The sequence below is a fragment of the Protomyctophum bolini genome (assembly GCF_963924005.1).
Source record: "Protomyctophum bolini genome assembly, chromosome: 15".
In the NCBI taxonomy this organism is placed as follows: domain Eukaryota; kingdom Metazoa; phylum Chordata; class Actinopteri; order Myctophiformes; family Myctophidae; genus Protomyctophum; species Protomyctophum bolini.
This window is the reverse complement of record NC_137876.1, coordinates 20940046-20956273: the sequence shown is the minus strand read 5'-3', so window position 1 is coordinate 20956273 and position 16228 is coordinate 20940046. Positions and strand designations below refer to the sequence as shown.

Here is a 16228-nt window from a genome sequence, read left to right as displayed (position 1 = left end):
CCAGCCTGACGACATATTGTGCATGCAAAAACCACCGGGACCGATGCAAAGATCTTCTGCTGTGGTATAATTCTACAGAAATTATTCCATTGTCTAAAAACAATTCAACACCGCTTTTTTGTGTAACTTTGGATAATGGAATATACATATTACAAATCACACAGTTAACGGTATGAAAAAAAGTCTGGTTGCCCAAGGAAAGCAGGGGGAAAAAAAGCCACAAATGTAACTGGAAACACCCTTTGTCCAGCACGTGAAACCCACCCATTAATTTCACAAGACTACAAAACCCACTCTTAAGAACAATTGTATACACAAATCCAGTGCATGCGTGAAAAGGTGAATAAGAGGAACCATGCAGGCTTAATGGTGTTTTGCCGTGGTTAGTTACCTTCTTCAGAGCTGACATTCTAGGCATGCAGAGATCCTTCTCCTCCTCCTCCTCCTCCTCCTCTTGCAAAGCTCCGTTCTCACATGCCGATGTCCCGAGCCAAGTTTTGGAGGCTGCGCCAGTCCCCTCTTCCTCCAGCTCCTCTCCTCTCCTCTCCGGTGGTGCTGATGATGCTGGTGGTGCCTGCTCGACTACTTGATATGCGCCCCGCGCCTCGTCCCATGCGCTGCTGCTGCTGTCAGACAGGCTCCGTCTGTGGTGCATACCACCCCTACCCCGACCGGGGTTTGACCACAGGGGGAGCCGTTTTTGTTTTGTAGTTTACTGTACAATATACACAGTATAGTCAAGTGTTGCCAAGTCTGCTTATTATAAGCGAATTTGGGCTTGTTTTTTTCTGTAAAGTAGCTTGTAGGAATGGACAAAATATATAGGCTAATAGTCTTTTTTTTCTTTTTTTTACATTTTGGGCAATTTTACATTGATGTGCCCAGATGTCCCGAAAAGTCCACATATCCTTTTCAATTAGTGGTTAAAACTGTGTCACCTTAGCGTTTAAACACTTTAACCAGTGCCGTGCAGCGCTACAAGCTTTTTGGGCGGTTTGAATATTTTAAATGTGACACAAACCATTGAATATATATTCTTTCACAGCAAATGTTTTTAACTCACATCTTTGCTTCTGGGGGGTCCCTGTAGGCTGGAACATATTCAGATGGGGGGGCACGGCCAAAGACAGATCATTCTGGGGGTCCTTGACATGAAAAAAAAAATGGGTTATGGGTTAATAATCTTTTGTTTTGGGCTTGTTTTCATAGAACCTGGCAACACTATCGCAATACACACTCACTGTAGTTTACTGTACTGCTCCAGTAGCTCTGCTCTGCTTGGAGTCTTATTGTGGAACTTATATTGTTGTTGTTGTCGTCCTTCTTGGATTAATATATATCATGGCATCACCAGATTCACCACCTACCACTACAGCCCTTTCTTTCGGAGAGGGTCATCCTTGTGGAAACGTGTCTGTTGTTTGTTAGCTCCGTTAGCTTAGCTTGCCAGCGCCACAGTTTGTATACCGGGTACTTTCTTTTTGTGTTTGTTCGCCCGTATCTCTTCTTCAGCGGCCAGTCACGTCTCTTCTCCCCCGTCCGTCCGCTGAATGTATGTGTCTCTATAATAATGGCACGAAGACAACAAGGTGAGAGACGGTCGGTCATTGTACCTTTAGGTGGTGCATGCATGGTTGCTTTTAGCCTCGGTGCTAACGGCTCGAGACAGTCCATACAACTCTATGCTCAAGTCTCCGTAATATCGCGGTTATAGTATCGCGTGGATACGTTTGTAAACAAACGCACGTGCGCCGGTGACTGGTTTAACACATAGGTTTAACAGCATACCGGTAGGTGCCTGGACTGCTAGGCCGGCCCAGGCCATGGATCTGCTACTTTTGATGCTTTTGTCCGACGCTGTAGTATGAATGATGATCAACTTAGGGCATTAATAAACACACACAAAAAAAAAGTTAAAATATGGAGGACATAAGCGCTTTCTGCCCGACAGTGAAAAGAATATCATGGTTATATAGGTAATATCATGGATAGGTATGATCTAATGTGAATGATATTTGATTTATTTGTGTTTGTTTCACGTAGTATTTCAGTCCAAGGTGCTCCAGAAACTTTACCCTGCTGCCAGCCAGCGGGAGGAAGAAAAGCCACGCCCACCAAGCGCCGTTGAGACCTTAGCCCAAAAGATCTGTCCTAGAAGGAACACTTCAAGAGGTAAGATCACACACTGTCAATGTAATTGTTGCCAGACTGGCTAGAAGAAGCCAGACTCATATCACACTGTCGCGTGCGCAATCCGCCAAAGGCTTCTTCTTTTTTCGCCAACGGCAGACGGCTGGCTTATTAGCCAGGCTAGTTCACTTTTGGCACAGAAGAGTCAAATCTACTTCATATCGTCACACTGTCGGGTGGAAACCTTGTATGTACAAAAGCAGGACTCTTCAGAAAATGAAAAATAACCTGTGTTCCAAATGGATCAAATGTAGTTTACTGTAGTTTTAGTCACCATTCATACTTTTCATACAAAGCAAAACACAGACCACCTGGCATCTATATTGTAGGCATGTCATTACAGATGAAAAAATAATAATAAAAAAATACATAGTAATACATTACATAACATATGTATGTGTCTTGAGGAGCTCTCAGCTATTTTCACTACTTTTCAGTCGGTATGTTTGTCCTGATGAAGGTCTAAGAACCAAAAAACATTGTTTTGAAATGAAGAAGATTATAATTGTTTTCCCAGACCCAGACAGAGTAGGAGATCTTTCCCTTTTTGCATATCATACAGTGTAAAATCGGAATTCGTAATTATCAACTCATTCACAAACACAAAGCGAAAAACATAAAGCGATTTATGCATGGAGATGATTGGACATACAAGGTTTCTGCCACATACTGACGATATGCCGACCCTTCACAGTTGAAGAGGAACTGAGCTATAGGTGACTTTGAAAGAGGGTCCAAGGGTCCATTATTTGGGACACGGGTGGCAGGGTTGAGCTTCAGTCACCTGGCTGGCTGCAGCTTCAATGGGAACGTTGAGCATTTCTGTCTATGGCAGTGTAGTTCTCAAACCTTTTCATGTCAAGGACCCCCACATTGATTGATGTATTTGGCCGCGGACCCCCATCTGAAAAGGTGTTCTCTTCTGCCAGCATGCCAGGGACCTCCAGAAGAGAACATTTCTAAGATGTTAGAAATCCAAAAATGTTAACCTTTTCGACATAAGTCTTTCAAAGATAGTGGATGTACAAGCTTGCAGCGCAGCACAACGTAACACTCTGTGAGCTTGTAAATCTTCTTTTCCACCTCCACCTCTCTCTCTCATTAGCAGGCAACAGTGCAGCACTATCTCTCTCTCTGTTTCTGGCACAACAACTGGTACTCATAGTCATATACTGGTGCTCATTAACCAACACAGACACACATGGGTGAACACAGGCATAGGTGAACACGGACATTGCTGTTCCTTGGAGTGGTTGCACCACTAAAAAAAAAGGGCAAAGAAGGGATGAGGCACTGGCGAAAATAGGGCCCTTACTGTTAATTTAGCCCTTCATTTGTCTCCCGTCTGTGTCTGCAAAAGTGGAGTGTAGTGTACTAGTAGAACTCCCGTCTTCCCTCGAAAACAGACTCCCCCAGTAAGACACTCAACGCCATGCTCTCCGTAATTACTGTTCCCATTTCAAGACATGCTCCGTATAACCCTCCTTTCATGTGCTCTCCGTCACCAGGTGATGGAGGAGTAGCAGAGACTGGGAGCGCTGGCCATCTGGGCCGACGGGTCTACACGGTGCTGCCCCCTCCTGCCCTCCCTCCGCAGCCCCCCCCAGAGGAAATAAATCGCCCGGGGGATCCAGCTGGTAAGAGGGCTTTAATCCATTAAGACCCGAGGCTGATTTTAACAAAATGTTAAACAGTTTTCGGGGGAAAAACCTATACAGTATATGTTTCTATGTCAGTGGTGCTCAAACCTTTTCATGTATTAGTGACTAGGGCTGCCGTAATTGTCCAAAAATTGGATTCGGATATTCGTTTTAAAAACCCACGTGGATTCGAGCAATTCGAGCCATTCGGATTTCGGATTTCAATTCGAGCCAATCGGATTTTTTAATAATTATATTTACACCAATACAACCTTAGACATAACATTTGATTTAAGATCGCATTGCTGGCGCAACTCTCTCTCTCCGCGCATTGGTGTTGCTGAAAACTGAGATGGAACGGAACGCATACATTCTCCCTTCTCCAGTAACATTTTTTTCTTAAATGAGCAATCCTACCACACAGCCTTATCAAAACGAGGCACGGAGGCAGTGTTAATTCTGCTGCATTATTATTATCTGTGGACTGTGGGTCTGCTGCCGACGTTATGAAACTTTTTAGCTGGCTAGCGCCTATGCTCCGCTGTTATGCTCAAATTAGTGACCCTAAAGAATTCTGAGGCAACATGGCTGGAGACGAGGCAGCCAATCAGAACTGCGCTGCGCTGCGCTGTATAGTCTGTGTTTAGGAAATGTGCGAGGCAGCTGATTTATTCTTCAATGTATGCCGTTGTCGGCGTGTCGCATGGCAAATATAACTAATCTACAAGCTCACAAGTCACAACGCTTACCCATGGCACGGAAAACTAATAATAATAATAAATAAAAAAATATTTTGTATTATTATTTTTAATTCGAACCTTAATTTTATATATTCGGTTATTAATTAAAAAAATTGATTCGAATCTATATTCGGATATAGAATATTCGTTGGCAGCACTATTAGTGACTTGATGCTTTTTCTGGTTTCATCCTCACGCATATTTTGTATTGACTTGTGAATAAAGATTTCAATCAATCAATCAATCATGTCCATGACCCAGCCAAAAAAAATAATCTCAAAATATTTTATTCCCGGGACCCCCAGAAGCAAACATTTGAGTAAACAAATTCCGCTTGAAAAAATTATATATATACAAGATTTGCAATACAATTTTCAAGATTTTTCTAAAATAGCAGATATACAAGCTCATAGCATGTGACTCCGTGCCACGCTATGAGCTTGTAGATCTGGTATTTTCTGAGTAGCCAAAAGTGTAATGGTTTGAGTGGTTAAAAGACCCGGACGCTGTCCAGGTTGTACCGCGTTAATCTTACATTTATGGAGTGCCTCTGTTAGTCAGACATGCGCCATTAAGCCCGAGGGGATTTACTGCGCGAGACTGACGTCTCCTGCAGGATCGCTGCGGGCCCAGCGTGACAATCACTCTTCACTAGGATGCCTTTTAACTCCCGTGTGATAAAATAAATGCGTTTATATCGCACCTTTCTCCAAAGCGCTTTATGAGGTTGTATATTCATTCACCCATTCACACACCAATGGAATAATAAAAAGCATGCATGCAAAAGCACCGACTTTCTCAACCCGGGCCATGATGAGATGCCGATTAGGGCTTCATAGGTGTCCCACGATTCGATTCCGATTCTTGGGGGTCACGATTCGATTCAACTCTATATTCTCAATCCAAAAACGGTTTTTCTTTTTAAATTCTAAAGCATTTTTTTCCCCCAGATTCAAAACGATTGTCTATTCAAAATGATTCTTGATTCAATACTACAATACAATACAGCTGTGCTGATCTGAAGTGAAGTAGTACTGACTACAGTACCTTGAAAATGACTGAAGACATGATGTTTACTGTGATATTAGGGTAATATAAGCTTACATTTCATATCACAAACACCATGTAGTGAACACTAACTGTATGCAAAAAAAAAAAAGAAGAAGATTTTTGGAAATTATGAATAGATTAAGAAATCGTTCATAAAGGGAATTGCGATTTTTTTTTACACCCCTAATGCCGATGCCGTGCTGCTCTGAGCAGAGTGGGACCGCTTTCCAAATGTATAATTATGGCCATGACATTTCTGGAAATATTTTTTGGGGGAAAACAAATTATATATAAGTCCACACCGGGTGGAGGGGTCACATGTGCTATGGTGCTATAGCGCCACCCTTTGGCCAATGGACGTGGGCTTCGCATCCTCACCGTTTGGCATAGCCCTCTACTGATAATTATTGCCAGCCAGAACTGCTATTTTTGGAGGGAGAAGGAGAAAAAAAAACAGACAAATACAATGAGGGACCAAGAATTTGGCCCTTAAAAAAAGTTCTGTGGACCAGTGTTAATTTTGACAGCAAATTTTGAAAACTTTTAGTTTTTCTTCTCCACTAGTCCCTCCCTAACATTTTAGTCCAGTTTGTATTTGTGAACGAAAATATCAATAAATTTAGCTTAGTTTTAATCGTCGAAGCTTAGTAGTTTGTCAGTGAAAAAAGCTAGCAGACAAACATTTTTCCTTCATAGTTTTAGTCTGGTTTTAAATGAACACTGCTGTGGACGGCGGACTCAAACAGTGACCTATCTAATCCAGAACCTCCCATCTGATTGGCTGACAGAGAGGAGCAGCGAGGAACACGATCCAGATGGGGAGGTCGAGGAGGAGGAGGAGGAGGAGGATGAGGAGGGCCACGGGAGACGACGGAGAAAAAGGAGGAGGAAAGCAGCAGCAGCAGCAGCAGCACAGCAGCAGGGCGAACGGCGTCCGGAGGCGGCGAGCGAGCCCAGTGAAACGCAGGGAGGAGATCAGGAAGGCCTCAGCAGGAACAAGAGGAGGAAGCTGAAGAAGAAACGCCACAAGGAGAGGCTCCTGGCCAGCGGCCTGGTGCCCCGGGCCGCCGCTCTGGAGTTCACCTACCAGAGAGAGGGGGCCGAGGAGGAGGGGGAGGAGAAGGAGGAGGAGGAGGGGGAGGAGAGGAGAGCTGCCGAAGTGACAGACTTCCTCAGGACCACCATGGAGACTTACGTGTCTGATGGTGAGTTTGTGGTAGAGAAGATAGATGTACCATTCTATCCTTCCGATCCCGACACAGATTCCGATCCCCATATAACTTGCTTACCGATCCCATACCAGTGTGTAATTTGCATTTTTTTTTGTGTGGGGCGCTCTTATCATCATACATCATCATACATCGCATTCCGTGCTCAGCCAATCAAATCGTCACAAACGTCATTCCGGCCAATCACTTTTGGCGTCTCCGCTTTTCTGCCCTCACTTTTGTCCCCAATATGTACTGCCAATCAAAGCATCGCTATGGGGTGATCAGCCAATCAAATCATCATGTTCACATAAACAGACAAAGCTGGGCATAGGAGCGGGGCTTGCACCCCTCAAACAATCTAGGACAGTGGCCCTCAAAGTGGGGTCTTTGAGGGGGTTCTAAATGGACCATTACAGGTCTGTGACTCCAAGAGTTACTGCACACACACGCAGGCAGACCTTCACTCACTGTCCTCTGTCTGCACACACACGCAGGCAGACCTTAACTGTCCTCTGTCTGCACACACACGCAGGCAGACCTTAACTGTCCTCTGTCTGCACACACACGACGGCAGACCTTCACTCACTGTCCTCTGTCTGCACACACACGCAGGCAGACCTTAACTGTCCTCTGTCTGCACACACACGACGGCAGACCTTCACTCACTGTCCTCTGTCTGCACACACGCAGGCAGACCTTAACTGTCCTCTGTCTGCACACACGCAGGCAGACCTTCACTCACTGTCCTCTGTCTGCACACACACGCAGGCAGACCTTAACTGTCCTCTGTCTGCACACACACGCAGGCAGACCTTCACTCGCGCCTGGGGCCGTGGAGGACCTGCTGAGCCGCATGTCTAGTGGGAGAGCGCCCCCTAGCGTGCTGGGCCAGCTGCAGCAGCTCAAAGCCCTGGTGCAGCAGCAGGAGACGGACAGACTAGCTGAGGCTCTGGAGCAACTGAACGCCTCCTCGTCACTGTCTCCAGGTCAGTTAAAACTCACCCGCCGCCATCGCTGCCATGTAGTGGCTGGAGTTATGCTCGCAAACTGCCACAATTCATGTCAACGGAGAACTGTTTGATTTTGGAAGCTGGCAAATTGAATTCACCCAAAATCGTTCACACTATGATATCATATACTGTACTAAAACATTATAGTATTCCTGAAGAAGATCCTAGTGATCGAAACGTTGAATCTTAATAAATCAGTGGAGCTGATGTTTCTTTTCCGACAAGTACATTCTGCCCAAGGACGCAAGTCTGTTCTTTGTGTTCTTGGTTATTATTGACAAATGGCTTTAGTCGCAGTTCAGTGAAGCTTTACTCTGTCAAACCCAGCAGCAGGAATCAATTGACCACCGGTGCAGCTTAAAAGCAGAGCCCTGACTTTCACTGCATTTAGCCACTTTGCCTCAGAGCTGGACCCATCCATGGATGTATTGACGTATGGCCAAGGTTATAATAGCTAACTAAAACTAACTAAAAAAAAACGAAAACTAGAATTAACAAAACATTTTAGTTAACTGAAACTAATAAAAAATAAAAAAATAAAATAAAACTATAACTAAACTGAAACTCAAAACTAACTAAAACTAACTGAGATTATAGACGTATTCCTTAGTTTCAGTTTTTATCAATATTTATATGCCTTTCGGATATTTATAATGTAATCCTTTTAAATTCATTCGATTAATTTCCTCATTTCTCCAACAAGTTTTACGGCAGTTCTCAGCACCGTACGGCAGCATGTAGCCACGCTAACCCTAAACCAAAGTACGAAAAAATACTATAACTAAACTAAAACTAAGCATTTTCACCAAAATAAAAACTATCAAACCCGCTCTAAAAACTAACTAAATCTAACAATAGTTGAAAAAAATATGTCAAAACGAACTAAAACTAAACTATTATAACCTTGGTATGGACCTGATGTCCTAGAATCTAGGACATCAGATCCAGATGACCTTATTACTGATGTTTTGACTGATATATATGGACGTACAGTATATACTTGATTCAAGTTACTATTTTTAAGCAAACACAAAATTACAAATATCTATTTTATACCTAAAACAATATTCAACTTATATATCTGAAAAATCAGGGGCCTGGACCGCTGGCCTATAGCGGTATAGGCTCCATTGTAGCCTGACAGCGCGTTGCAGGTTTGAGCGACCTTTGCTGAGTGTCTCTCCCCAGCTCTCTCTCCCCGTTTCCTGTCTACACTTCACTATCAATAAAGGCATTAAAAAAAGTGTCTGCAGAAAGTGGCTGTAGATCTGCTTTTTTGTATATTAACGAACAAACGTTTTTAACTCAAATCTTTGCTTCTGGAGGGTCCCTGGAACAACATATTTTGGGGGTCTCGGAGGCCAATTACAGATCATTTTTGGGGTCCTTGACATGAAATATTGAGTGATATAGGCCTAGAAACATAGGTTATTTCAGAAAACTGTCAGGATTTAGAAGACATTATTTTCAGGCCTAAATGGGTTAAAGCAAATTTTGTTTCCACTCAAATCTTTGCTTCCGTGCAGGTCCCTGGAACAAATATTTTGAGATGTGGATGTGGGTCTGTGGCTAAACACAGTTTGGGGGGGGTCCTTGACATGAAAAGGTTTTGAGAGCCACTGTTTTTCAGAAAACTGTTAGGATATATATAGAGGATATTTTGTAGAAATGGCCTCAGGGTCTCAATGGGTCAAGTGGTTAAGATACATTCTACCGTCTCTGGTCGTACACACTTTTGCAACACTCACCTCTCCGGCCATGCTTGCAGGTGATTCTGCACCGTCAGCGTTTTGTCATTAACCTGTGCCTGTGTGTCACTGTGTGTGTTTTTTCCAGAGGAAACCGCCGCAGTCGTTGGACTGTTCCAGTACTGGATCACAGACATCCTCCCCATGCAGACACGCAGACGGAGACGGACAGAGGGTCCTCCCCGTCAACCAGACTGAAACATATAAACTATTGTATTATGACTCTCTCAGTCTAGCAACGTGAACTCTGACGTCCCTATATCCTGGTCAGGTGGTCAAGTCATAAGACTGTCGGCGAAAATAGCCGAACTACAAGCTCACAATGTGTTGCAACGCGGCAGGTTTTGGTGTAAGGGGGGGGAAGGGCCAAGGATATAACGGGTATAAGTGGTTAAGCAAGAGCGCTGTTGTTGTTTGAATTCATTTTCCTGCACACAGACACACACACACACACACACATTGCTGTGTGCAGAAGAATTTGTGTTGGAAATAAAGTGCTTTTCCTTTCTTCTTTCCGATATGTTTTAATCTGTCCATCATTATCTCATATATTCTCATGCCTTTTTGTGGCAAATAATCAAAGATTGCTTAAGTAAAAACAGTCACTACATTGTAAACCAAAGAAATAGGGTACGGTACAGGCTTTAGTTTCGACATACTAACAGTCCGACAGTCATTAAAACCCATTTTGGGTGTTTTAAACATTATGTTATAATTTAGCTATTGAAAAATAGCAGATATGGAGTTGAATGCCTATGATACACCAACTCATGAATTCATGAAATCCTTTTCTTTATCGTGAAGGATATATCATATCAAGGGCAATACAGGACAGACGTGTAATTGTTATTAACATCCCACTGTCATGTCCTAAACTTCTAGAAGGAGCCAAATAATGCCAGGTCTGCTGGAAGGCCTAGACGTCATGACCTTTGAAACTAGACGGCTAATTCAATAGCTCCTCGGTTAACCCAAATTCTCTGCAAATTGAATTCTGGCTGAGCCGGTACGTCAAACGTACTGCAAGTGTTACCTAATTGGACGTGAAGGATGGGGGGGGGGGGGGGGGCAGCTCTTGAGAGTGTACACATGGAAATGACCTGCAAGGGTCCGTTTGGTGCCATATTATATGTACGCAGGATTTTGCAGTGTAGATTGGGGTCCCAGAGATATAAACACAAAACAGCTATCAAACGGGTGGGGTCTGTGTTCTCATGCACATCAAAGTAATCAAACTAGGAGCTCTTGAAATTCCAAAGGTTGACAATCACATGCATTTAGCAGACAATAGCACCATTATAGGCTCCGTGGGCACACAGAATAACTCTTCTATTCCTACTTCCGGGCCCCTTCCCTATACTTCCTTCACATGTGTTAGCTTGTAGATCTGCCTTTTTCGCCGAATGTTTGCCTATACGTGTTCCGCCTAAAGTTCGCCTACAGGGCTCATGTGGTTATAAGGCACCAATGCACCTGAATGATTCATCACTGGTCTGGAATGAGCTCCTCGCTCCATTGCCGTTTAGTTTTAGTAGATGTGTGGCGTTACTGGCGTAGGATTGATGGTGGGAGCTGTAGTTTGCCCGCCTCTCTTTACTCTCGGGTGATTAGTGACACTACAGGATGCTCAGAGCGCCTAGTCTTCCACGACGGCGATGTTGGAACGAAAGGTAGATTGCACATCATTGCCCTTTACTTTCACCATGCACTCGACTTGTATTGATTTTAAGCCGCACAGTGTGACTGTGTGACGCAGAAATATCGCTCGATACCTTCAAGCTTTGAAGTATAGATTCCTCTGTATACTTGGCTGGGCATTCTCTGCCTTATATTGGTACTCTAAGTACAGGGGTTTTCAACCGGTGGTATTGCAGCCAGGTGCCAGGTGGTCCCTGCATTACTTTTATTTTTTTATTACTTTTAATAACTTACAGAAGTTCTTACTGCATGGTGTGTGTTTGATATGAAATGTGAGCGTATACCATAATCACAGTAATCCTTAATCATATTCCCTCATATTCAAACAAAATCACTATTTTATTAGATATTATATTGATATTATAGCTATTTTCTCCAGCTCCCTGTGGTGCATGAACCACTAATGTGTGGGTTGGGTCTATGATGGACCCGCCACGCACAATAGTGGTGGTCCCCAGGTTGCTCTAAAAAGGCTCATACATAGTCTGGATTTACGGTGGTGGGGTGACCACCGAACTACAACATGACGTCACCAGCCGCGGTGAAGAGCAAACCACCGCCACCACTCACCACCGCTCAACGTTATTTCAGCTCCGGTGGTCAGCTCACCACCGGAGCGATGGTCACCTCACCACCGAAAATCCAGACTATGAATAGGCCTTTAGTCAGGATGGTGGTCCCTGCAGGTCAAAATCAGTTGAAAACCCCCTGGTCTAAGTGGAAGATTAAATGACAGGGAAAACTTGGCAGTGGTGCATTGATATGTTTCTGGCCAAGGATGTGTACTCAAAAAAAGTGCTGGTACTGTGCTCTACCAGAAGTATTTATACATCTCTGCCACGATGGGAGAGACAGTCAGAGACTACTTCGTGTTTGCCCTAATGGCGACATTTTTCAACCTGCCAACTGTATTTATAACTCACGTCTCCCCGCGATTCATTTTGTAACGGAATGGAGGCAATTATATGTCACATATGCACACCATCCAGAACCATCCAGAATGTGGAGACCTCCGCTTCACTAATTGTGCAGTGTCTTTTGTTTAAGCTCACAAAACTTAATCACGCTTATTTACTGGAGCTTATAACCACAAACAAAAGAGAAAATTAAACTCTGCAACAGTTCATTTAGTTGTGAATGGAAAGTAGCGCGGTAATGGAGGCACGGAAATGGCTTCTTTATGGTCTATGACACAAGCTCCATTAGAACTTATAGGGTTCTATTATTTCCTACTCCATCATTGTCTGGGGGGCCCAGTGAGGAAATTGGCCATGTCACAAAATCGACGAGCTCTTTGTTTTATCATAGAGGCAGACAGTCATTTTGTAAATGAGAGAGGATGGTGCTTTTTTTCCCTTTTTTTTTTTAAATCTCCCAGATCCTTTTGGATCATGCCTGACAAAGAACTTCATACTGTATATGGGCATAAAAGACATAATAACTGGGTGGGGCATGCATTTCCAACTTGCATATAGTTCCAAGTAGGCCAGTGCCCAATGGGCACCGCTCTATATTATCAAGCTGACGTTGCTGTTTGTTTAGGCCAGTGATACTCAACCTCAGGCCCGCGGGCCACATCAGGCCCGTGGGACCATTATGACTGGCCCACCAATGAAAATCTAAAAAAAAAAAGAAGAAAAAAAAAATCTGGAAAATGAAATAAAAATAAATAAATCTGAATGAAGTTATCTTTAATTACATTATTATAAGTAATACTATTAGGGGGGGGGGGGGGGGGGGGATGCAATGCAAATGAAAGACATATACTGTGTATCCCTATTCCCTGACATAATTTTATAGCTAAACGGACAGAATTCTATTTTATTTGAATGATGAAACCCAGCTGCCATTAATAGTTGGAAATGGAAATGGAAATTGCGGAAATTGCGGAAATGGAAATTGCGGAAATGGAAATTGCGGAAATTGCGGAAATTGCGGAAATGGTGGAAATGGAAATTGCGGAAATGCGGAAATGGAAATTGCGGAAATGGTAATTGCGGAAATTGCGGAAATGGTGGAAATGGAAATTGAGGAAATTGCGGAAATTGCGGAAATGTAAATTGAGGAAATTGCGGAAATGGTAATTGCGGAAATTGCGGAAATTGCTCTTCACTTATAGCTATCTATTTTCAGGTAGATTGTTTTATTTTACTCAGTCAGCCATATCACTACTCATTTTTTTCATGAAAAAGGTCATAGCTGGGTAATCTATTTTCAGGCAAATTGTGTTTATTGTATTTTATTTTACTCAGCCATAACAATTTATTTTCTGTTAACCAACTTGCTGGCTGGCAGGCAGGCAGACAGCTACTCATAGACAGGCAGACAGACAGACAGCTACTCATGGAGAATTGGACAGGCAGGCAGTCAGACAGCTACTCATAGACAGGCAGACAGACAGCTACTCATGGAGAATTGGACAGGCAGACAGCTACTCATAGACAGACAGACAGCTACTCATGGACAATTGGACAGGCAGGAAGGCAGACAGCTACTCATAGACAGGCAGACAGACAGCTACTCATGGACAATTAGGCAGGCAGGCAGACAGCTACTCATAGACAGGCAGACAGACAGCTACTCATGGACAATTAGGCAGGCAGACAGACAGCTACTCATGGACAATTGGACAGGCAGGCAGACAGACAGCTACTCATAGACAGGCAGGCAGACAGCTACTCATAGACAGGCAGACAGTAAGACAGCTACTCATTGACAGACAGACAAATAACTACTCATGGACAGACAGACAGACAGGCAGGCAGGCAGGCAGGCAAAGAGCTACTCATGTTATGTTATTATGTTATTATAACAGCTACTCATGTTATGTGCAATAATTTGTGCAGTTATGGAAACAGCTCTTTGTGTTTATGCAAGAAAATGTAACACATTTATTTATTTACATATTGTGTGCATGCACATTGTACTTTGATACATTTTGCGAAAATAAAGCAATTGAAAGAGAGAAGTTATCAAGTATCATTAATGTCGTAATTTTATCTACTGGCCCCTGGCCCCTTGCCATTTTTGTAATGTGGCCCACAGGTAAATCTATTTGAGTATCCCTGGGGTATGTTCATCACACTGCCTGATATGAACACTGCCTAGAGCAGGGCTTCTCAACGTTTTTGGCTGGGGAGCCAGGGAACTACTTTGGCCAGAATATATAGAAAATAATCTGAGGACCCCCCCCCCTTCTCAAAGGGACCCTAGACTGGGGGTAACTCAGAATACTTTAACATTTCAATGTCACTTCAGTTTAACCACTTAGACCCCTCTATACTCAATAAAACGGAACAGAGTTGGAGTTAAACTGTACTCTCACACCAAGGGCTCTATCTTTGTCCATATACTTTTCTCTCTCTGTGTAATTAGCAGGCAACAGTGCAACACTATCTATCTCTCTCTCTCTCTCTCTCTCTCTCTGTTTCTGGCACAACAGCACCACTTTTGCCCCTACTGGTACTCTAAACAGGGACATAGTCCCATAGTGACATAGTCCCATAGGGACATTGCTGTTCCTTGGAGTGGTTGCACCACTCAAAAAATAGCATGACCAGCACCTTCTTAACAAGGCGTCCACTTTTTGCGCATGCACAAAGCGGACATCGTTTGCTTTTCGCTCACATTTCCGTGCCAAGGACCCCGAAATGTATCCTGTATTATACTGTATGCCCTTTGAGGTTTGTTTCTAATGTTAAGTGCTTTATAAATAAAATGTATGATTATTATTGTTATTATTATTATTAGATATTACATATATACATTTGGGGGGTTTGAATTACAAATTGTTCAAACACTGTCAAGATTTTTTTTTTTTTTTTTTTTTTTAATAGCAGATGTACAAGCTATGAAGTGACGCGCTCTGAGCTTGTATATCTGGTATTTTTTTAATAGCCAACATTTAAAAATAGAGAGGGTTCAAATGATTGTGATGCTGCATTAACAAATTCCGTTGGGGACCCCCTGGAAACCCCTCCTATACGTTCTATCAAAAAACAGAGGTAACTTGCCAAAGTAACATTCACAAGGCTCAGTCCATGTCCCCATTGTACCGACAAGGTGCATTCCTATAGCGGCTGGCTGGGAAAACAAGTTTTACTCAGGTACATTTTTAATTCCGGACTTTTACTTATTTACAGTATTTCTATATTGCAGTATGAATACTACACAAAAGGCAATAGAGGGTAGGCATGTGACATCATCAAACCAGGAAGTTATGCGGGAACGCCTACGGAGTGCCAAAAAACTACTTTCTGGACTTGACAGCCCCATACATCCGAACAGCAAAGTCCAATATGATCACATTAAACGACGTTAGACTCACTTTGCCACTCGATTTGCCATTCACTTTATGCATGCACAGACATACCCTCTAATGTATGAATGAATGAACCATTGTAAGTGCTTTGAGTGGGCACGTAGTGCATAGAAAAGCGCCATAAAAATGCAATTCATTATTATTCATTATACTGTTGTTGGCATTTTGGGGCGTCATGCAGGAAAGAACATAAATAGCAGCCTTAATTCTGGTTTAACCGGGTCAGCCCCGCATCCTGTTGAGGAACCAAGTAGTTTCTGTTCCCATCTGTCTGAACAGGGAAATAAAAAAGCGGATGTTGCCTCTCGATTGCGTTGAATGTGGAGAAAATGTGAGTTAAACCAATAAGTTATGAGGTAAAGTCCGTAGTGTACATTCGTTCGGAGAGTTTTATTCCTGTCCTTTCAGGAAATAGCACACCAGTTTGGCTCAGAGACGGTGCGTATATATAGGCAGGGATCAAACGTAGTGATTGGCTCAGAGACGGACCATGTGTACGTATAGCCAATAGGCATGCAGGGTTCAAACGTAGAGAACATAAGACGCCTGGTCTATTCGACAAAAAACTTAGCTTAAATAAAAAGGCTTACTATTGTGCGAGTGCAGACGAGTGTGCGGGT

The 16228-nt window shown here is 43.1% G+C and overlaps 1 protein-coding gene across 1 annotated transcript; it reads left to right on the top strand.

The window, feature by feature from the left end:
- The first annotated feature begins 1256 nt into the window (after positions 1-1256).
- erich1 (glutamate rich 1) lies at positions 1257-10105 on the top strand. Its single transcript, XM_080783854.1, has 6 exons — positions 1257-1589; positions 2044-2172; positions 3699-3827; positions 6409-6825; positions 7638-7817; positions 9678-10105. The coding sequence occupies exons 1-6, from the start codon at positions 1571-1573 to the stop codon at positions 9785-9787; spliced, it is 984 nt and encodes a 327-aa protein (XP_080639980.1). The 5' UTR covers positions 1257-1570; the 3' UTR covers positions 9788-10105.
- The last annotated feature ends 6123 nt before the right edge of the window (positions 10106-16228 follow it).

Excerpts from the sequence above, each read along its gene's own strand:
- erich1 (XM_080783854.1), top strand. Across the intron at positions 3,828-6,408 it reads TCGCCCGGGGGATCCAGCTG|AGAGGAGCAGCGAGGAACAC; the intron begins GTAAGAGGGCTT and ends ATTGGCTGACAG. Across the intron at positions 7,818-9,677 it reads CTCCTCGTCACTGTCTCCAG|AGGAAACCGCCGCAGTCGTT; the intron begins GTCAGTTAAAAC and ends TGTTTTTTCCAG.